General features: G+C 45.8%; 1 protein-coding gene across 2 annotated transcripts in view; it reads right to left on the bottom strand.

Annotated features, from left to right (window-relative positions):
• TSPAN1 (tetraspanin 1) overlaps positions 1–23,898 on the bottom strand; it is a 346,494-nt gene that overhangs the window by 73,688 nt on the left and 248,908 nt on the right. For both annotated transcript variants that reach the window (XM_085602757.1, XM_085602756.1), the window contains exon 2: positions 15,745–15,809. In XM_085602757.1, the coding sequence (XP_085458883.1) occupies positions 15,745–15,801 (57 nt within the window). In that variant the 5' untranslated portion in view covers positions 15,802–15,809. The remainder of the gene's footprint in view (positions 1–15,744; positions 15,810–23,898) is intronic.

Consider the following 23,898-nt stretch of genomic DNA (forward strand, 5'->3'; position numbering starts at 1 on the left):
CAGTAGATGGCAAATCGTTTCCATTTCGCGGCATAACACGCTCTAGTAGTAGGTCGTCTGGCTTCCTTTATGATATTCATACAGTCTGGAGGGAGATTGAGGTATCCGAACTCTAGGACCTCAGGAGCCAGATCGCTAGGTTCAGTGTTTGAGGATCTGGGTGTCTGATTTCTCCATGGTTCTGGGTTAATAGATCCGGGGAGAGGCGTAGCCTTTGATGTGGAACTAAAGATAGTTCCAGAAGTGTGGTGAACCACGGTTGACGTGCCCAAGTGGGAGCTACTAGTATTAGTGTTAGCGACTGTTGTTTCAGTTTGCGTACCACAAATGGAACTAGTGGGAGAGGCGGAAAGCGTACGCAAATCTGCCTGACCAGTTCATCCATAGGGCATTGCCCTTCGACTGTGGGTGTGGAAACCTGGCGGCGAAGGTTGGGCATTTTGTGTTTTCGGGAGTGGCGAACAGGTCTATGTCTGGTTGTCCCCATTTTTGGAAGAAGGGGAGTAGAACCTTGGGGTGTAATTCCCATTCGTGGATCTGCTGTGTGTGGCGACTTAGGAGGTCGGCCACCTGATTGTGGATCCCTGGGAGATGTTCTGCTAACAGGTAGATGTTTTGGGGAATTGCCCATCTCCAGATTTGCTGTGCCAGTTGGGACAGTTGGAGAGAATGTGTCCCTCCCTGTTTCTGTATATAATACATTGTCGTCATGTTGTCTGTGCGTATGAGGACAGTTTTGTTCTTTAGGTGTACCTGAAAGGATTTTAGTGTTAGGAACACTGCTAAGAGTTCCAGGTGGTTGATGTGGAGCAGTTTTTGTTGACTGGTCCATCTGCCCTGAGTGGTATGGTGAAGGAGGTGGGCTCCCCACCCTGTGAGAGATGCGTCGGTAGTTAGCACAACTTGTGGAAGAGGCTCTAAGAACGGTCGCCCTTTGGACAGGTTGATGGTGTTCCACCATTTCAGTGAGCGAAGTGAGCGACTGTCCACCAACACCAGATCGGTAAGTTGTCCGTGAGCTTGGTTCCACTGTTGTGCTAGACATTCCTGTAAGGGACGCATTTGAAGTCGTGCGTGTGGGACTATGGAGATGCATGATGCCATCATGCCTAGGAGCTGCATGAACACTCTTGCTGGAAGAGATGGATGAGTTTGAAATTGAGAGATTAGATTTTGTATACTGGCTATCCTGGCAGTGCTGGGATAAGCAATGGCTTTGGATGTATCTATGGTTGCTCCTAGATACTGTAAGTGGGAAGGTTGTAGATGGGATTTGGGGTAGTTGATAGTGAATCCCAAATCGTGGAGAGTTTGAATCGTGCGATGAGTGTGGAGAACGCATTTTTGGTGAGTATTGGCTTTTATGAGCCAATCGTCCAGATAGGGGAAGACATGGATCTGTTGTCTTCTGAGGTGCGCTGCCACGACTGCTAGGCACTTGGTGAACACTCTGGGTGCTGTTGTTACTCCGAATAGGAGAACTGTAAATTGATAGTATTGCCCATCTACCACAAATCGTAGATATTTTCTGTGAGCGGGATGCATAGGGATGTGAAAGTACGCGTCCTTGAGGTCCAATGTGGCAAGGAAGTCTCCCTGTTGTAAAAGTGGGAGGACTTGTTGGAGGGTGGTCATATGAAAATGATCCGAATGTATATACTGGTTTAGTAGTCTGTGATCCAGTATGGGCCTTAGTGTTTTGTCCTTTTTGGGAATGAGGAAGTATAGAGAATATACCCCTGTTCCCTGATGTTGAAGAGGGACTGGTTCTATCGCATGTTTTTGTAACAGGGATTGAACTTCTTGTTTGAGGAGAGAGAGATGATGTGAGGAGATTGAACGTTGTTTGGGCGGTATGTTTGGGGGGGCATGTATGAGTTCGAGGCAGTAGCCAGACTGGATAATTTGTCTTACCCACCTGTCTGTGGTGATGGAAGTCCAGACAGGTAGGAATTGTTGGAGCCGCCCCCGACCGTAGTGGAATGGTCTGGGGGGAGTGGTGGCAAGTCACTGTTTAGTGGCTGGGGAGGTGCGGGTGTTATTGTTGTTGCCCCGCCCTCGACCTTTGTTATTGTTTCCCCGATAACCTCCTCGGAAATATCCTCTGTTAGGGGATGTTTGTCCCGAATTTTTAAAGGTGGATGTGGTCTCAGTTCCCGTGTTTTTGGAGCCTCCTCTATAAAAGGAGCGACGAAAGGAACCCCGGGTTTGAGGAGACTGCAGTGCTCCCATAGACTTGGCAGTTTCATTATCCTTTTTCATTTTCTCTAATGCAGTATCCACTGCAGGGCCAAATAACTGCTCTTGGTTGAAAGGTTGAGCCAGAATTGCGGTTTGAACCTCCGGTTTAAAACCGGAAATACGGAGCCAGGCATGTCGTCTGAGTAAGACGCTAGTAGTGACCGCCCTAGAAGCAGTGTCTGCCGCATCTAAGGCGCATTTAATGGAGGCATTAGATATTAATTTGCCTTCTTGGATGAGGTCAGTGGCCTGGGACTTGAAGGGTTCAGGCAGATGTTGCATAAGGTCCTCAAGTTGGTCATAATGCGCCCTATCATACCTGGCTAACAGGGCCTGGGTATTTGCAATACGCCAATGGTTCGCCGCCTGCGCGGCGACCCGTTTGCCTGAAGCCTCTAAAAGCTTAGACTCCTTGTCCGGGGGAGGCGTTTCTCCAGTTGTCTGTGAGTTAACGCGCTTCCTGGCATTTGATACGACCAAGGAGTCTAAAGGGAGCTGGGCTTTAATGTATGCAGGGTCCTGCGGGGCTGGTCGGTACTTTTTTTCGATGCGTGGGTTGAGAACCCTAGCTTGAACAGGGTCTTTAAAGACTTCAGTGGCATGCTTTATAACCCCTTTAATCATGGGCAGTATGTGAACAGTTTTTTGTGACTGCTCAAAAGTATCGAGGAGAAAGTCCTCTTCAAGGGCGTCCGTGTGCATTGTGACGCCGTGGAATGTTGCTGCCCTATTTATAAGTTGGCCAAACCCTAAGTGGTCATCAGGAGGGGAGGGCTTGGAGGGGTAGGTAGTGGGGTCAGGCATGTCAGGTATTGGATAAGACCAGTCATCTACGTGTGCTGTGTCTGGGAACGTAAAAGGGTCGTTTGGATCAACAGGATAATTAAATAAATCAGGGTCCGCCCCTCCCCCCAAGTCATCATTATCATCCTGTGGAGGAGGTGAATGATAGGGGGATGGTAAAGGTAAAGGTAAAGGAGAAGGAGGAGGAGGGGGGGACGGGTTAGGAGGTAATAAAGGAGAGGAAGGATGAAGTGGTGAAGTAGCACAGTCCTTCTTCCGTATGGGAGCTGGAGGTGGTGTGATGTCCAGCTTCCGTTTCTTGTATGGGACGGCAGTCACATGTCCGGTTTCGGGATTGATGTAGATCCGCTTTTGAGTAGGATCTGGGCGAAAAAGTTCATCTGGCTCCGAAGGTGGTGGCGGTGATGACCGTTTCGGGTCTTTATGAACTTTTTTCGGCGTGGACGGAGTTTTCGGTACCGATGGATTTTTCGGTGCCGACAGAGGTTTCGGCGTCGATGGATTTTTCGGCGTCGATGGATTTTTCGGTGCCGATGGTTTTTTCGGTGCCGAGGGACTTTTAGGCATCGATGTCGAAGAACGTTTCGGCGCCGGTGGAGATTTCGGTGCCGAGGAACGTTTTGGTGCCGAAGGAGATTTCGGTCTTGAAGCCTGTTTCGGTGCAGACAGTGGAGTTTTCGGTGCCGAAGGTGTTATAGGTACAATCACATGAGGTTTGCTCGAGCCCGAGCCACCTACAGGCTTAGATGTCTTCGGAGATGGGCCCGAGGGCGGGGCTTCTGAAGAGGATTTCCGGTCTCGACTGGGCCCAGCTGGCGGAGTCTTGACCAATGGTTTTTTGGATGGTGCAGGGGCAGGGGGGTTGGTACTCACACGCTGCCCTGGAGTGATGAGGTCATCGGAATCGTCGGCCTCGGACACGATCTCGAGATCTTCGGTGTCATCTTCAGGAACATCCTGAGCAAAGATGTCCTCCGGTTCTGGAGCTGGTTTGGCCATAATATGGCGTCGAGCTCTTCGGTCCCGGAGGGTCTTCTTGGAACGGAAAGCGGAACAAGCTGGACAGGTCGATTCGTTGTGTTCCGGCGACAGGCAGAGGTTACAAACCTCGTGGTGATCACTGTGGGGGAACTTCGCTCCACACCGGGGGCATTTCTTGAAGGGTGTCCTGTCCATCAGCCGCTTCCGGAACCGGTCCGAGATGATTTCGATGTCGATGGAAAGAAGATTGAAGAATTAAATCGATTGCTGAAAGTTTTCTGCTGGAGCGGAAAAAAGTTCATCCGAACCCAATGGCGGAAAAAAACAATCTGACGATGGAGTGGATGCCCATGCGCACTGTTGTCCAGGGGAGGAGTCACCAACCTCGTGACCAAAGGCTTCTTCCGAAGACGACAACAACCTGCAATCATCCGAGCCCAACACCAGATGGCGATCTTATCCTCAGTGTGTGATCTGCAGCTCATATGCCTCGAACATAAGGGTTTCTTCGTCATAAAAATTGTGGTTAGTGCTCTAGAAACCTAAAATGAGAAAGTTAGACTGACTTTTGCCATAAATACAGAATGTTAGCACTGCAGTGGTTCATTAGAAGACTGTGGAAAGCTGCAATAGAACACTGGAGAATCAACTGTCAGGCTTGCTGTGGGAACTATGTTTTACTCTGAGAATATCAGAGTTTATTCCCACACGACTGATAGAAATAGTGTGAATTTACAAAAAATATGCTTCCATTTTCGGATCTGGCACACCCTCCATAACCTCTGTGAGAAAATCATGAGAAAAAAAGTTCTCTCAAACATGGTTTATTAAATCCCAGAGTGTGTTCAGCATTTTTCACAGGGTGAAATCACCAGAGAACTCACCAGAATTCCATTCCTAAAATGAGTAGAACTACAACAATTGATTTATATTGTAACTATCGTTTGTTATCACCCTTTATAGGTGCTCCTTTATGTGATCCCCAAAACCTGGCATTTTAGAGACCATGTCCCAGAGTCCTGTAATGGCTGCCATATATCTATATCATAGGTATCAATTCAGGCAGAGGAGTGCAAACCATGCCAGAAGGAAATGGACTCCTGTAAAGGGTCAAAGACTATCATAAAGTCAACATATTATAGGGAAGGTAGCTTGTTTGTGGACAGTCAATACACTGTGATTATGGGTCTATGTATATGGTGTTTCTATAGAGTGAACCTAGCCAAAAGGCTCTGAATACAGTATCACCAATAAAGCATCTAACCATCCAGAGTCGCTGGAGCAAAGGTACAATAAAACACATAGTTCAAGGCTTCTGGTGAAAACTATTGCCAGCAAATCCCCAGTTAAAAACCTGCTTGGGCGGATGATCATCTGTCACTTTCTCTGGAGTACGGCAGGGGATAGTTCAGTGTCCCTAAGTAAGGCAGGCCATACTCTAGTACTGCTACCACCATCTCCCCTGCCTTGTGCAGACCCCAAAGAATAGGAATTTCACTCCATAGAGCCATCACCAGCCCAGCATCTTCTCTTCAACCTTTTATTAAAGGAGAGAGTGGATGGAAGGGACAGCTCATGGGTCTATATTTGTAAGTGGGACTCTTCTTATGCATAGATGTGTAATTATCTATTTAATATTTTTAAGCCGCTGATATAGTGGCACTTAAATATATGAATATTATTTGGCCTCTTACTCGGCCGTTGTGACGCAATGACCAGAGCACATCCAAGTCTCTTGTAAACCAAGTGTCCACCCAATGTCATTAAAACTACATCTGGAACTTTACATAGATGCCATGTGGGTCTTACAACGTTCTCCAGACACGTAGATCGCATCAGAGCTTTCATCATAGGGCCATTCAACGTTAAGGGTGTAGTCACACATTATACAATTTAATGTGTTGATGATGAGCACTCTGAAGGCTTGTCAATGATTAAATGAACACAAAGCTTCACATATTTGAAACCTATGTAGGCCAGAACACCTCTTCCCTATAATCTCCTTCACAAACCATCACCAACTTTGTTTCCAAGCCCCTCCACGAACTTTCTACCAGTTGTCAATGTGCCCCTCCCCCTGGCTTCAGTAATTGACACATCTAGAATTACCAATTCTTTGGCATTACCTATAACCACTGACCCCTTATCGGCTTTCCACTCTGCCTCCTAGTTATTGTAGTGACATTAATGAATTATAATTATATTTTCTCTGGAACCACTATACAACATTTGTATTAGAAACCTCCAAGGATCATTCCCTTGAAATTAAGCTTCTAGGACGGGACAAGGTAGTCAGCTACAGCTGGACATCTCCCTGACTCTTCGCACAGTCTGGCAGCCTTTCAGAGGCACAATGGCAAATCGTCACATTCTGTAACATGTAAGCCCGCCTCCGCGAGCTCATAGCGTCTCAGTAGAGACTCTTGCACTTGGCAGAGGTCCAACCTGCAAACGGTTCAGTATAATGTTCATTACACTAGATTTGATAAAGGTGTAAGAAGATAAGATATGTCTATTTGTATGCGCTGGCCACCAGCGCACAATGTGATCAAACATGGATCATAGAGTACAGAATCTGTTTTTAGGGACACACCAGAACCTCTCAAAGGGGGGATCAAACACAAATAACCTGCCCGATGTTCCTTCTGGCTGGTAGAAACAGGATATAAGTGTGGTAGACCTAATGGGAGTCTTGGCAGCGGAAAGATCTTGTGACCTCAGATAACAAAAGCTGCTTGTGCACGTGTGTATTTGTTGTACGCTAAAGATCAGCTCTTATATTTACTGAAGCTTAAAGCAAGGGTTGTGGTAAGTTAGTTAAGGGAAGAGCGTGTGCACAGGCATAAAGATGCAACAAATATCTACCCTTCTGCATATATGGTGCTAGAAAATACTACCTATTCTAGAAGAGGTGGCAGTCGAGTGCCAGACTGAGTATCTGTGCTAGAGCCTGTGTGTGGTGAAAACTGCTTATTCCTTCAGAGGATCTGTGCAAGTGCCCATACATGTGATATATACTTCTAAGACCTGTTGAGGATATGTACTAATGATCAGTTAAATTAAAGTTGAATGCAGATTATCCCCTTTGAAGGATCTGTGCCGGTACTTGTGCACGTTTGTGTGTGTGGTCCACACTCCCCTCACACACATGAGGATCTGTGTTAGACCAGATGTGTGTGGTGATCATTGCTTATTTCTCTTGAGATTCCACACTAATGCCTATTTGGGAGGTCCATGAATGCCGTGCACTCCTTTCGCCTGTACTAGTGACCGTATCTGGACACATCACCCATCCTCATAAAAGCAGGTGACTGGATGTTTTTTCATTAAATACCTAAATGTTGGAGAACATGCATGAGTGTGCATAGAACTTTTTTGTTTAGGACACAGATAATCCATGAGTGTGCACACACCTTTTCCCCTTCATTAGAGAAAGTTAATGCATGTATGGACACATATTAAACCTTTTTTTCAGGGAGAGGTTGGTGTGTATGTGTTGGGAAGCCCAAACTCTCAATGGAGACTGTACACAAGTAACCACTGGTGTGCCTACACCTCCACTCAGTCCTATGCTCAGACCACAACCTGAATTAACCCAAAGACTGCCACATTAATACCCCATCGGGACATGTCCACATTCACTACTTATGGTCCATCCACAGCATTGTCTGGGAGATATTGAAGAACAGGCCATGCCTTTTGTGGAATCGGACATGGAACAAGTAAAATTAAGCTAACCAAACACACTGCAAGAGAAACTGAGGTGAGATGTACACTGTTGGTGTTCCAGTGACATTACCCTATTGACGAACAAATGTTACTTACCTGTAAACTGTGGTTCTCCAGTATTGGTGTCTTTCATAGATTCACATGCTTGAATATTCCCCGTCGTCGAAGTGGGAGTCCCACGGTACATAAAAAGCAATAAGTCTCATGTATATAGATACATACATAAATATATAAGAATAAAATACATATATAAATAAACATCATATAGTTTAAAATAACATACCAAGTCAAAAGTACCATAGGATAACATTGACACATAGGAAAGCATTGAAAAGGGAATCACTTTACTGACATATCCATGTTGTTTTTATAGTCCAAACTCCAGCCAATCAGGCGCAAGCACCCTCTAAAACCTTCTCTTCAGAGGCTCAGGCCCTCAGATTTTCGTAGCACAAGAGTGACAAGAGTCTAATGAGAAGAAGAGAGCCTCTGAGGGGAGGAGGGTGGGTCGCATGTGAATCTATGAAATACACCAATACTGGAGAACCACAGTTTACAGGTAAGTAACATTTGTTCTTCTCCAGTATTGGGGTGTCTTTCATAGATTCACATGCTTGAATAGACTAGTGAGCAGTACTCTGCAGCCTGTAGAGGCAGTATCAAAGTTGCATGAAATACAATGACATTGTATGATGAAATCACAAAACTGATAACAACCCAAGGAGGAGGGAAGTAACAGAGGCTCACCTTATTTGAAGAGATTGCGAAGAACTGCTTGGCCCACTGCTGTATCGGCTTAGTTGATTGCATCCAGGCAGTAGTGCCTCGTGAAAGTGTGCCAGCTGGACCACGTAGCTGCCCGGCAGATCTGATGAATGGGCACACCAGCGAATAAGGCAGTGGAGGAGGACATCGCCCTTGTAGAATGCACCCTCACTCCGGAAGGAAGAGGCTTGCCAGCCTTCTGATGGCAGAAAGATATCGCTGAAGAAATCCAACGTGCAATTGTTGGTTTGGTAACAGAATGTCCCTTACAGGTTCGCCCATAGGCAACGAACAGTTGATCAGATTGGCGAAAGGGTGCCGTTCTGCTGATATAAAACTTGAGGCACCTCTTCAAGTTCAAAGGTCCAGGTCAAGAATTTAAAATCTGCTGAATGGATTGGCTCAAAGGGCGCCTTCATAAGTTGCGCCAATTCGATGTTAAGACGCCATGTGGGCGGAGGACGCCGAATGGGTGGAAACATCCGGAACAATCCCTTAAAGAATTGCTGAATCACTGTAGATGAATAGAGAGAGGAAGAGCCGTCCTGGCGAAAACGAGAAATTGCTGCCAAAAAGACATAAGTGGAGTGAGACAGTCCTGACTGTGCCAACTGCAAAAAGGCAGGCAGAATCTGTGCCGGAGAAGCGTGCACTGGGTGGATGTTAGCAGATGAACACCAATGACAGAAACGTTTCCACTTTAGTTTGTAGGTCTTCACCGTGGAAGGCGCCCGCGCCCTGGCAAGAACTTCTCTGCAGGCAGGCGAAATATTCAAGTGAGCAAATTCAAGGTGCTCAGGTTCCAGGCCGATGATTTGAGCGAACTGGGATTCGGATGGCAGATCCGACCGTTGTTCTTTGTTAGCAGGTCCGGCTGGGGGCGAAGAAGGATGGGTTCGCATTGTGAGGAGCAGTAACTCCGAGAACCATGCCTGCCGAGGCCACCGAGGAGCAATCAGGAGAATGTGACATGGTTGTCTCCGCATTTTCCACAACACTCGAGGTACCAGAGGGATTGGCGGAAAAGCGTAGGCAAATATCTTGCACCAGTCCATTGAAAGGGCATTCCCGCACGACCCGCTGTGGGGAAGCCAACTTGCGTAAGACTGGTATTTGCTGTTCTGTGGAGTTGCAAAGAGATCCAGGCCCGGGTGACCCCAGAGCCTGAAGACAAAGTCCAGAGTCGGCTGATGCAACTCCCACTCGTGGGTCGATGACGCGGACCGGCTGAGAGAATCCGCCAGAATGTTGGAAATACCTGGTAGGTGGACTGCTGTGAGCGTGATCTGATGGAGTATGGCCCAATCCCAAATCTTCTGAGCCAGCTGGGAAAGCAGCAGAGATTTGGTACTGCCCTGCTTGTTTAGATAGTGCATGCTGGTGGTGTTGTCCGTTTGAATGAGCACTGATTCCCCTTGAAGCAGAAGTCGGAAGATTTGAGTGCAAGGAAGATCGCCATCAGTCCTAGCCTGTTGATGTGCCAAGAACGTTGGGACAGGTTCCATTTGCCTTTGATGGATAATCCTTGAAGGTGACCGCCCCACTCTTCCAGGGAGGCATCCGTGGTAAGGACGAGTTCTGGAGCCTTTGCCAAGAAAGAAGTGCCGGCTGCGATGTTGCGAGGTTGCGTCCACCAGCACAGAGCTTGTGCCATGCGAGCGGTTACGAAGATCTGGTCGCTGAATGAACCGGAGACCTGACGCCACTGCTTGTCCAGTTCTTCCTGAATTGGACAACTCTTCAGTCTGCAATGCGGGATCAAAGAAATGCAGGAGGACGCCATCCCCAGAAAGGACTTCAAGATGCAGACTGAAACGGACCGTTCTGATCTGATGTGAGCTGCAGGATCAGTTTCTGCCGGTCGTCGGAAACAAAAGCCATGGCCATAGAGTTAATGAGAGTAGCGCCTAGGAAAGTTCTGTGAAGAGCTTGCGTGAACTGAGATTTTTGTATGTTGACTGACAGTCCCAGAGAGTGGAACAGAGTCCGAGAAAACTGAGTGTCTAAGGATGCCTGATGGGAAGACTGAGACTTGATGACACAATCGTCCAAATATGGGAAGATTTGAATGCCTCGCAATCGCAGATAGGCCACCACCGGAGAGAGGACCTTTGTAAAGACCCGGGGGGCGGAGCGGAGCCCAAAGGGCAGGACTCTGAATTGAAAGTCTCTCTGGCCTACACGGAAGCGCAGGTATTTCCTGTGGCGTGGTAGAATCGGCATATGGAAATAGGCATCCTGAAGATCGATTGTCGACATGAAGTCGTCCTGAGAGAGAAGCTGAAGAATTTCCCTCAGTGTAAGCATGCGGAAAGTCTGATTTAGAAACTTGTTCAGAGCCCTCAGGTCGAGGATAGGGCGCCACTCTCCAGACTTCTTTAGCACGAGGAAAAAACGGGAATAGAAATCCAGCCCCTCCTGAGTCTTTGGAACCAATTCGATGGCCCCTTTTTTGAGCATGAGTTTGATCTGTTGGAAAAGCTCCTTGAAATGAGCAGGAGGAGGACCGGTTGAGGGAATTTGACGAATTCTAGAGCATGGCCTTTTGAAACAATGTCCAACACCCAACGGTCTGAAGTTATTAGTGACCAATTTGAAAAGAATTTTGAGATTCGTCCTCCAACTTCCAACTCGGAAAGGGGGGGCCTTGAGAGTAGGGGGTTGTAAGCAAAGAAAGTCATTGTTTTTTGGAAGTGTTTCCTCGATAATTAGACTTTCCCCTGTAGGACTTGTTAGTCTGTTGTCGATAAGACTGTGGGCTCTGGGAGGAAGAACGATGATTTCCATGACTGTATGAGCGGTATTGTGTTGATCTGCCACGAAAGGGGGAGGTGGTGCTGCATCCGCAAGCACCCCGAAAAGGCTGTCTTTTAAACTGCAGCGTGCCAAGGGAACGAGCTGTTTCTGTGTCCTTCTTTATTGTCTGGAGCACCTCATCCACGTGCTGGCCAAACAACGACTCCCCATCAAAGGGCATGTCATGGATCTTCGCCTGGACTTCCTGACGAAAAGAAGTAGAGCGAAGCCAACCCTGCCTCCTTAAAACAGCTGCCCCAGCTAGCTGGCGAAAACCAGTCGAGGCGATATCCACAGAGCAATCGATGATCTCTGAAGATGCTCTTTCTCCCTCCTGAAGAATTTTGAGAGCGTCCGCTCTAGAGGGTTCTGGGATGAGGTTGATGAAAGCCGCCATGTCGGACCACATTTGGCGGTCGTAGCGACCCAAGATGGCCAGGGAATTCGCTGCCCTGACAGTTGTCGAGGCCATGGTTGAAAACATTTTCCCAATGGCATCCAAGCGACGCCCATCACGGTCAGGTGGAGAGGTAAGCGGTGACGAGGGATTCTTTGAGCGACATTGTGCCGCCTGGGTGATCACAGAATCCGGCTTTGGCTGGGATAAGAGTCTGGAGCCTTGTATTTCTTCTCCAACCGTGGGAGAACTGCCGGAATTGAATTTGGTGTTTATCAATTTTATACCCTCACTCCAAATGAAGTCAACTATGGGCACGGCCCGAACCCGTTTTTGCGGCTGAGTTTTAAAATCATATAGAAAACAATCCTCCTCTCTCACGACCATTGGGAGATGAAATCGCAGTGCCGCCCTTTCCATCAACTGATGGAAACCTGTAATATCAACAGGAGGAGAATTCACTGGTGACCTCGGAGGCGGGGAAGGCGAATTGATCTGGTAATCGTCCCAATCGGCCATAGTGTCATCGTCATCAACCAGGAGTTCACCGTCTTCTGTATCCGGAAGGACGTCAGCGTCACCCTCTGCAGGAGGTACTAGTAAAGGAGCAGATGGTGTTGGTTCCGCCGGCGGCTGAGGAGGAACTGGAGTGTCCGGAGGCGCTTCTCGTGGAGAGCCATGGGAAGAAGATGGGAAACGGCGATTGTAATCCTCTAGCATAAATTGGAGATTAGAAATGAGGGATAATGGCAACTGTACCATCGGAATCTGCGCAGGTGGTTCCTCCTCTTCCTCCGGATAGAAATGGTCCTCCCGGTCCTCATCGTCGAAATCTTGACATTTTATGAAAAGTTCGGATGGACTGCGAGCTGCCCGGAATGTGGTATGAATGTCATCATCCGAGGCAGAATCATCGTCATTGCCAGAGGGAAACAGTTGTGGCGGTGGTTGAGTGGTCGGTGGCACTGTAATGGATTCCAAAACAGCGTGACGACGCTGTAGAAGCGAATCGTCGACAGGGGCAGGCGTTGGCTTAGAAACAGGCACCAATGGAAGAGATGCAAAATTTGGTATGGTTGAGAGACCTGCCGTCGACGAAAGAGCCAACGCCGTCGACGAAGCCACCACCGTCGACGAAGCCACCACCGTCGACGAAGCCGTAGTCACCGACGACGAGGTGGATCTTTTTTTCTTGATCGTCGATGAAGATTTAGACGTCGACGGGACAGCCACAGGTTTTTTCGTCATCGACGAAGATATCGGAATCGTCGACGAGACAGCTTTCAAGGAGACACAAACCACCGTCGACGAAGATAGCGTTGACGGAGCCAGCCGCCGTCGACGGCATAGGGAACCAGCTGGAAACCGTCGTCGACGATGTTGTATTAGCAGCAGATTTCGTCGACGGAGTGACCGTCGACGAGCCCGTCGACGGTCTGGCACGTTTATGAGTGGAAACATGCGCTGGGAGAGCCCCAGACGCCTGAGAATGAGATCTCGGGGCGTAGCAGCAGAGTGTATTGGCACCTTAGTAACCTCCAGGAGGTCAAGCTTTCTCTTTTTAAGAAAGGGGGAGGGCAAGTCCTGCACACTGCTACGCTTAGAAGAGGCTCCAGTGCGTGTAGAAGCCACACTTTCGGCGTCAGAGAGAGGATTATCTGTGACCTTCAACTTCTGTAGCCACAGAAGGAGGCGGCCCTCTCTATCCTTTAGAGTATTCTGTGAAAAAGTCCTGCAAATTTTACAGTTGCCTACCTGATGGTCAGGGTAGAGGCAGTATATACACTTTTCGTGAGGGTCCTCTGAATAGAGCCTCAGCTTCCCACAAGAAGCACAAGGACGGAAAAGAGACTTCTTACTTGAAGACATCAGGAAAAGTTGAAGAAATCCAAAACCAGAGATAAAACTGAGCAGAGCTCAGGGAGACTCCCTTCACATGACGTGCGGTAGAAAATCTGAGGGCCTGAGCCTCTGAGGAGAAGGTTCTAGAGGGTGCTTGCGCCTGATTGGCTGGAGTTTGGACTATAAAAACGACATGGATATGTCAGTAAAGTGATTCCTTTTTCAATGCTTTCCTATGTGTCAATGTTATCCTATGGTACTTTTGACTTGGTATGTTATTTTAAACTATATGATGTTTATTTATATATGTATTTTATTCTTATATATTTATGTATGTATCTATATACATGAGACATATTGCTTTTTATGTACCGTGGGACTCCCACTTCGACGACGGGGAATATTCAAGCATGTGAATCTATGAAAGACACCCCAATACTGGAGAATTGGCAGCTAATAAGAGAGTAGGATAGAGTAACGTACTCTGGTACCTATCCACTGTTATATACACTACAAGATGAATCAATTTTAAGAAGCATATTTTGAACTTATGCCAACTTAGACTATCTCAAAACAGCAACATCAGGGCCTGGGCAGTGGTCTTCGAAGGAGCCCAAGAAAGTAACTGCCCCGGTGACCATTTTTAGGTCTCGCCTGGCGTTGCAGCGAACATACAATGCTCGCTCTGCAAGGGCCTTTTGGAATCGATAACGGTTCGGAAGGGGACTTAAGCCACACCCTTGTTTTCAATTGGCTTGCATCATCGTTTATGTTAAACGCTGGCGTGTGATTGAACATCGGGCTTTTGGGTTACCGCCTTGTCGACTTTTAGGATGGCCCATGTGGACAGGCCGACACCATCTTTGTTTGGTGTGACGAAGAGGGTGTGCTGCTAGCAGAAATGCTGGCTCCTCATTGGGAATTCTACCAGCTCCTCCCTCCCCTTTCCCCCCATTCAGAAGCAAACTCCCCAGAGTTGCGTAATTCATTGTTCAGACGGGAGTTCATCAGGTCAGAGTGGCCTTCTCGGTGGGAGCGGGCAGCCATCTTCATCAGGACAAAGCGTGTACTACCCCCAGTTCACAAGCGCGGGAGCGTGGCAGAGCGCTTCCCAGCCTCGGTCAAGGGAGGGCTTTTTAAAAATGTGTTAATCTGCCTTTAATAATATTTCCTGGCCCCCACGTGGCAAGTTAGTTGTTTCTACTACAATGAGCGGAGGAGCCGCGGGAGGCCATGGGAGGGCTTGTGAGAAAAGAGCCTGGGTGAAGGTCCACAGAGGGAAGCGCTTGACAAGAAATAAAGGAGGTGGGCACGGCTAAAGGACAGGCTTTGGTGGAATTTTGGGGTTCTTCGTGTGATCTCTCCGACCCTCACCGCACAGGCAGAGGCACACACATACCAGACACACGTAGACAAGCGAGCACACACATGAAGCCACACACAGACACAGACACACAAACAGACACCCACAGGCAGATGCACTGACCCGCAAACAGACTCAAATGTAGACACACGAAGACACATACACAAAGACACGCACAGACACATGAAGACACGCACACTGCAGCCATACACAGATGCATGTGGACATCCACACAGATACACGCACATGACACATGGACATAACCACACACACAATTAGTTTGCAGGCACATAATCACACAAAACACACTGCCTCACACAGACATGGACACTGTTTCAAGGGTAGCAGAGTGTGGCCTCTACTACCCTGGCATTCCCTGTGGTACCCCTGGCACTGAGCACTCTACCCCTGCTCACAGGGATCCAGAAGGCAGTGGCAGGAGGCGACACCAACAAGCATTTGCAAAGCAATATGTCTCGCATTTACGTGAGTTTAAGCTACTGGCATTGTAAATGACAATGCCTTTTATGTATGTTTTAAAAACAAAAATAAAAGGCATTGCTATTTGCAATGTCTATAGCTAAAACTTGCGTAAATGTGAGACCTATTGCATTGTAAATGCTTGTTTTATTCATGTTCATAGGACACAGGCTATCCTGCTAGGTTCTCAACAGGATCCTACAACAGCCAATTGCAAGTGCGCCAATGTAACAGGTGTGCTGGTAGGTAAGCGCGGCAGAGAAAACAGATAGAGCAAAGAGTACGCAAGAAGGAACAAGCATTCCCCTCCTTCCCCATCATAAAGAAAAAAATGTGCAATACTCACAAAAATGATGAGGTTGAATAAGATCATCAAGACCTTGATAAAAGTAAAGCAACTCATTTTGGCACCTGGAATAGAAAAATACAAACAACAACATTTGAATTTTACACCATCATCGTCTCTATTTTACAAACAACACTTCCCTGGAAAACAAAAACTTTAAGCCACATTATTCATCAAGGAAGAATTATTGGCAGGCCAAGGGTAGAGCAAGCACATATAGAAGAGCCAACGCAAAGAGCACCACCAACCAGCAAATCATATATCATAAACCAGCAAACTACTTGCAAACAGCGAGGGAAGACACTGTTCAACAGGCTATGTGCCCGCAGCCAGCTGACTAACATATAGTAATGTTAAATGTACCTAAGAAAATCTTTAAAACGTTCTGTACAAAGTGAGATCTGTTGTGATCACGACACCAGGCATAAGAGGTTCGCAACAGACTGCAATCTTTATAAACTTCTATTAAAAGAGTCATATGTGGGCTATTCTGTCCTTAGCCACTCTTATTTACAGTAAAATACTTCACCAGGAAGAAATAGTAGTAGACAAAAGTCTGGTATAGACATTTAATCCATATGCAAACAATTTCATTGGGCTATGTAAGAGGTTCCATGAGAAAATGTGGACATTTGAAGTATGGCATTAACAACTTTTCTAAAATTCCTTCCATCACGTTCTTTCATTGTGCTCTGTAGTCTTGGGTTTCTGAAGTAGCAGTGGGGCTGCCATGCATTCACGGTGTGCGAGTGGATGTATGGGCTATACGGGGTCACATACAAAACCCTCCATTAAGGTAAACATAGTTCTCCTTTGGAGTGCAGATCGACAAAAATATAGAATAAAAAAAATCTGATCGGTTACCCAGCAAAATAACTTGCAAATCCACAATAAAATCCAACCAGCAGCTAAATGTTTTAAAACATAGGATCATTGCTAAGCACACATCTTCGGAGCCACAGGCGGACGGTTACCCCATAGCGAGGGAGTAGCCTTGAGGAAAGTGTGAGTACAGGCGCCCCTCCTATCCCCTTTTGGACTCATGCTAACTGATTGAGGATAATTACATATAATATAAGAACAGACCGACTAGGTGCTGTATGTATTTATTTATATTTTATCTATCTCTACTTTCATTCGAGAAAAACGGTATTGCGATGACTGAAGGAGTGGTAACATGGAGTAACTCCCTTAGGTCATGATAAAAAGCCTTTGGGTAGGGCTTGAAACTAGTTGACTAGATAAACTTGGGGACATCATCCCAGTAGTCTCTCACTCTCCCCATATTGAGTAGGGGAACCAATAAATAACGTTTTCCCCAACTAGCCAGATATTTTTAACTCAGTCTTTAAATTAAAACACACCACTCCGATATTTATGCATTCTGGATAGGCATAGATACTATCTGTGCTCCCACGTATCCGTCGGTAGCAGCACACCCCTCTCTGTAGCAAGTTAGAGAAGAACCCTATGATGAAGCATGCCACCTAGGGGTAACCCTGGTGGATGGGGGTTATTTAAAAGAAAAGAAAATTCTTTCCCATTACTAGGTTGACGTAATATTTCTTGGTTAAAAGAGTGACTCTTCTTGATTATTTGCATACACGTTTGGAGGACAAGTCCTCTTTGTTTTTCCCTCTACCTCCCTTTTTGATGTTTTTCTAAGCACAATGCTATACGGGTGCCCAACTCAGAACTCCGGGTCCATGTGGACTGAAGAGAAAATCTGGGCACCGGTGGATCAGTCAACTGCAAACCTGGTGAATCCCCCAGTAGGTTGTAGGCATGGTGATGCCTTTCATGGATCTTGCCCATAAGCAGCTGTGATGGTGCAGTCCTCCCACCAACCCTGCAATACAAGTACACATTTGCATCTGTGCTGCGCAAGGCTTAGCACATGGGTGAACGTTTACAGGCAGTGATCAAACATTTCCTTAAGATGTTGCAGCAAGCAATAAGCTCACCCTGGTCGCTGCCATAGTGCAGGGCTTGCAACACATGGCATATCACCATGTAAAGGCATGGTAACTGTACATTAAACAAAGTGCCCATACTTACAGTCACACTAAAAGGGCAAACTTGAATCATGCATAGAGATGGTATATGACAACTTGCATACCAACCCGCTAATGCGGAACCCCAGGTGCTTGTTGACAGAAGCAAAGGAGGAAAGGGGGTTGGCGAAGCACTGACTGGACTGGCTGTGGTGTTGGGGAAAGTAGCTCCAATCGTTTTGTGGTAGGCTTGAGTGGAAAAACGCTTGTGCCCTTCAGCCCCCTTCCACCTGGTGTTAACCACTCCTCGTCCCAGGGTATCTTTGCATAAGGTGGCCCACAATGGTATAGTGTCAGCATGTAAGGCATCATAGCGCCCCTCAATGGAGTATTGAGATTATTCAAAGCAGACATGGTGGCTCAGCCAGTAAAAGAATTTACCGATGACAACTGGTCTACTGGCAGGGCACGAGTTTGAGTCCCAGTAAAGCCAACCCAGTCTTTTGTTACTGTATTGCTTAGAATAAAAACACTGGAAAACTGCTACAGTTAAGAAATGTTATGGTGGCTGAGTCATAAAGGGTCTTCTTTTGGGACACTGAAGATATTCTAAGCATTACAAGAGGTCTTGGCATTTGGTGCCCCTCTCATATATATGAAGGTCATTCTAACTAATAGATGGAGCCACTATTAAATTTCTTTCCTGTGTATTCTGAGTCACTTTGATAGCACTGGCATAAGATGGCTTTCCTCAGCATATTTTGAACATTCTATTCCTAGATATCATGCTATCCATGGCATATGGTGGGCATCCATTTTTCCACATCGGCCACCAACTTAAAGAAGGGCATCCCTGGCATTTGGTGGAACGGTCTCCAACCAGTAGCTTGCGAGCTACTGTAGCTCTCCAGCTACCTCTGAGTACCACACCTGTGTGCAGCCCAGCTTATTAAATTGGAAATCTTTTGCTTGGTTGAATGAATATACATAAAAACAAAATTTAAATTATACAACACTAATAATATTAGTAGCTCTCAATGCGTTTCATTGAACATAAGTAGCTCTCAGTACAGAAAAGGTTGGAGACCCGAATGATCTGCATCCTTGCACACAAGTAGAATACATTTACATGCAAATCACATTCTGCCCAACTGGAGCATCAGCACATGCAAGTTCATGAAATTGACATGGTGGTGTTTGTTTATAAAAGTTGTGGATCTAGTAAATGATAAGCTGGTCGAGAGAAGTGGACAAAAAAGGTGCTTAAAAATGTGAAAGTTTTGAGAATATATTTAATACTGACACGGAGAGATAATTCATGTTGAATTGCAGACTCTTAATGCCCCTATTATTTCCTTAGTACAAGGGGGCACTTCCTGGTATTTCAAGGTTTATGGCTCATCTACATGGTTACAACTATCATAGCATTAGCCTCACCACTGTGGTCAGTGAGGAGAACCTCTAAGGTTGTTGTAAGCCACACACAACTTCAATCATCCATTTAGAAACTTCAGTCTTTTAAAAGTGTTCTTAATAACTCTATGCTACATAGGATGAAAGAAATGGCAAAATGGTACATATAGATGGGTTGCTATAATATGTGTTTACTCATTCATCTTGTGCAGGCTACAAAAGAGGGGGATAATTTAACTTCAGCATATGATCTTAACACACAAATTTACCACAATCATGAAAGAACGTTGAGGCATAGAGGGGTGGCAAGGCGACGCAGCACTTTGAGAAACCCCTTCTCTGGATTTCATTTTCTCATGTCATATTGGAACAAGTGTTGACAAGAAAAAACTGTTTTACCTTTAATAAGCAGATGCAGAGCTATTGGATCGGCCAATGATTTTTTGCTTTGCAATAGTCAAAGTTTAAAAAATAAAATTCCAAGATAATTGCTGGCGCCTCAGTACATGGGGGCGGCCCTCTTGGTATGGTGGTTCATGTGTGTCAAAGCTTGCTCGCGCACTGGTGGCCAGCTCATTTTTTTTATATTCTTTATTATTAATGCACCATTCCAAGATGGCTGACTGACATTTCAAATGGTAAATTAATAAATTAATTATGCATGGGATGTTGAGCAATTAAAAGAAAGCTATCAGCCCAGTAGCAGTGTGCAACTTTTAGGACCTCGCAAAAGCAATTAAAAGCAAGCATTGAAAAAGCCAATTGGTTAGGTGTCGAACTACAGGTTATTGGGTTCACCCATGAACATTTTTTTTTTTAAACATTCTTATATAGATCCTGTGTATGCACACATGGTGGTGCTCATCTTTCAATGTTTTTGTAATAAAGTTTTTATACAAACACTGAAAGATGGAAGCCCACGCATTCACACTGTAAGCTGCAGCCGGGGAGCATCGTCTGGGGAGCTGCCGGGCTTTTACAAGGTTTAAAAAAATCCACAAACAAATCAACACATGTACTGGCCAATGAAGGGAACTTTTTGGTGGCAGTGCACTTGTTTCACAAGCACCATTTTGTCACTCAACCAGAAGGAAACCAAGAGAGCTGTCCCATGCCTCCATGCAATATGCTGTGGTGGGAGAAGCGAAATAAGAATGACACAGAAGCATGCCAATAAATGAAGAGGATGGCAGAAAGGCCAAACAAGTAAATACATTCTACAGCTCACCTTTTATTAAAATGAAAAGTTCTTGGCCAACTACAGACCTAAAATCCCATGAAAGAAATGAAGCAAGCAGACATGAGGAGAAGGTGGAAGTGGGGGGGCGTGGAGCAGGGGTTAGAAATAGCAAGTAAAGCAATGCACTGCCACAAAGTGATACATGTAAAATAAAATAAAAGTTCCTCCATGTCAGCAGTGGAAGGGTATACTCACCCAAACACAAACTACAATAAAGAAAAACTACTCCAGGGGTGGGACCAGCACGAATAGGGAGGAAAACCCACGAATAAGGCGCAGGGAGCTGACCAGTCTATGCCTACATCAGACATCACTGTTTTTTGGGCGCAATATGCCCCTGCAACTAAATTGCAATGCTTTGTATTAAGGCGGCCAATACTGGACTTATGGAATCTACTGGAATGATGTGGAGCTGCCTGATAATCCACACTCCTAAATCCTGTCTCGTAGAAAACAGGCTGTTCAATTTCCTGAGCATGACTTCTCAAGAAGTTACCCGAGTAATGAGGATGAAAATTGTGGGGAAATAAGCATCAATATATTTTACCTTCGATGTCTGCTCTGCAGTGGGGTATTTGTAGGGATCTGGATGCAAATGGGAAAACAATATTACTTCCACTGTCCTAATGTGGGTAGTCTGGGTCTACTAAAGAACGATGTTTGGAAAAAGAAACCAAAACAGTGCCTACAGGAGAGTCTGTGCAGGGTTTAATGGTCACCACCTTGGTGTCCTACGTGTGTGGACACCATACTCTTCTTTCAGAGAGAAGGACCATGGGGACCAAATGTGTCAAGGTAAGGGACAAACTGGCACATTATCTGTTTGAGGAAGAATCCAGCAGAGGGCGATACGTAGGACAAGTGAAATAGAGAAAGCATGTCTGAAACAAGCAGGATTTATTGTCTCCACCTACTGGGAAGCAAATGTTAGTGCAATGGTGTGGTGAACCCTGTAAAAGCGTACAAAGTGATTACAAGTAATAGAGCCCATCCCCAATCGCACATCTTGTTTCCCACTGTTCAATCATTTTAGTGATCGCTGTTGGGATCACGGTGGATATGTATAGCATTCATTAGATGAGAGATAACTCGGGGTTGGGTGGGAGTGTTTGTGTGATGGCCTTTCAGAATTTTGACCTTTCAGGAAAGCTCACCTGATCAGAGTCTTAGTGAAAGGGAAATCGTTTTTAAACTCTAAAGCAATGCCTGCATGTCTCTGGAAAATCACCTAGGAACAGATGAGGAGCCAATTCCACTAAGCAGAGGAGTACAGTTTGTGTGAGAGATCCCACGGCGTTCTCTGTCACAGGGCGAGAGAGAGAGAGAGAGAGAGAGAGAGACCATGCCAGCACAGGTCTTATATACCCTCATTTTAATTAGGGGTGATGCAACAGGACAGAACGTGGCAGGGGCTTTAATGTAAACTCCCTCATTCTTTCCAGAATTTTACAGTGTAATCAATAGATTAACTCAAATTGTGGTGATTCTCTTCTCGTCAGAGAATTTCCCTGCGGTCACTGACACAACTGACTCCAGCAGCCAATCAAAAGCAAGGCCCCGGTCATCCTTCTTGGTCAATGCCAGTTCCATGCGAGGCCCAGCAGTTACTAGGTTCTCAAATGAAGGGTTTTCCTAGAGCTTTCCCCATCCTTCAGATTAAGATACAACTAAGGCGGGTCTCTGATGGATAAACTTCTGATTCCATTGGGGGCCTCCACTGACCGGGATGGTGAGAGTAGGAGCCAAAATCCCTGCCCCGAAAGAAGGCTATCGGGTCCTCAGGGAGAGAAATGGTCAATAAATCAAAGGTAAAATAGCTCTCTCCCTTATATGAGGACCCTAAAAGCCACAGCATGGTTAGTGCTATTGGCTGTAAACCCGGGTCTAAGTGTATCCTCGTCCTGATGGCATGAGACTGGCAACTTTGAAAGAACTCAAAAAGAGTTTGGCCTCTGAGGATTGACACCTTTGGCTTTTACTGTATTACCTACGGTCCTTAAGGCAACATATGCCATTAACATTCTGCGGCACTCAATCTGATCTGTAACTAGTTCATAGCTCAAATCTTCTAACTTCAATGTATACAGAAAAGCTGCTGACAAATGAAAATCAGAAAAAAGCTATTGGCAGAAACAAAACAAAGGAATTTTGTTTGCCAGCAAACTAACACCTGCTGCTTTTTCCACCCACTTCCAGAAAATATTGACCATGATGCATCACCTCCAACAAACCAATGTCACACAGGGCTGTAATAAACTGAATATTGCCCAAGTCAGTGGTATTCTTTAGATTGGTCTCAGAATGATGAGACTAAATAGTCCTTGCAAGTTTAACTCTGACTCCGGCAGTAGGTTTACTCAACCTACTGAGAAAATGTGTTGCTGCCCTTAAGTTTACAGTGATCTTTGTTGCTGTGCGCCCTCCTCGAGCCCAGATAGAGAGCAAGCATGCAAGTTCACTTCAGGGGAAAAGCTTTCGCATGGGTCAATTAAAACCTCACACAATTTTTTAAAAAGCTTGAAATCCCTGGTTGCTAGATGGAGTGGGCCGCTGCCTGTTCGGCCGGTATCAAATGTTCTTCTGAGGACTTTAGGATCATTAAGCGTGCTCTCCCACGTTAAATTTACCTCAAGCTTGAACCAACAGGAAGTTAGAGCACACATCCAGGCCAGGCTCTAGGACTGTGAATGAGGTGGGCAGGATGGAGCGGATTGAAGCAAGGGTTGAACGTGAAGTCAAAGGATGTGGTTTATCTGTGAAATAGCCCTGATGCCTCTCAACTTCCTTCAGGCGATTAAAATTCTGGGGAGTTGGAGTAGAAACACCATGCCCTATAAATGCAACCATACACCGCAGAGTCTGTGTGGAACAGTACTAGACATCCATATTTCAAGATTTTAATTCTACCCATGGTGTTGCTTCAGCTGGAGGCTAGCCAAGTTTTAAAACTGCCATGTACCTAGAGAAAAGAGCAATTCATACAACAAGAAATACTAATAAAAAATAATGCGAGGTAACACCTAATCCTAGTAACATTTGTGGAGTATTCGCCCTCATGACTTATCAGGTCACCAGAACCTTTCACTTGTTAATAGGGCCATAAGGCACAGCCATTGTTCATCCTCCATGTGTACCCAGATAAAACAGAAGAACATACTAGTAGTCTAGACTTTTTATAGGAAAGTGAAATCTCATTTAGCTGTACATTTTGAGATCTCTGACTTAAGTTCACCAAATTTCAAACAGCTTACACATCCGACGTTTGGGAAACACTTTAAGGATCTCACAGTTTAAATATTTATTGTAACTTCTTTTTTTTAGCTCCATCTTAGTACGAGCTTCTTCATCTAAGCCTTTAGACAGAAATTCACAGATGTGAAAGCATTTTGAGAAGGATATGCACTTCAAACTAGTTTAAATCTAATCCATAGTTCCGTAGAGTGCAATAGTTCTTTAATACTCCACAAAGCCCTTACCAAAGCGAGTACAGTTACTAACCAGCCACTA

Source organism: Triturus cristatus, chromosome 4_2 (assembly GCF_964204655.1).
Source record: "Triturus cristatus chromosome 4_2, aTriCri1.1, whole genome shotgun sequence".
Taxonomy (NCBI): domain Eukaryota; kingdom Metazoa; phylum Chordata; class Amphibia; order Caudata; family Salamandridae; genus Triturus; species Triturus cristatus.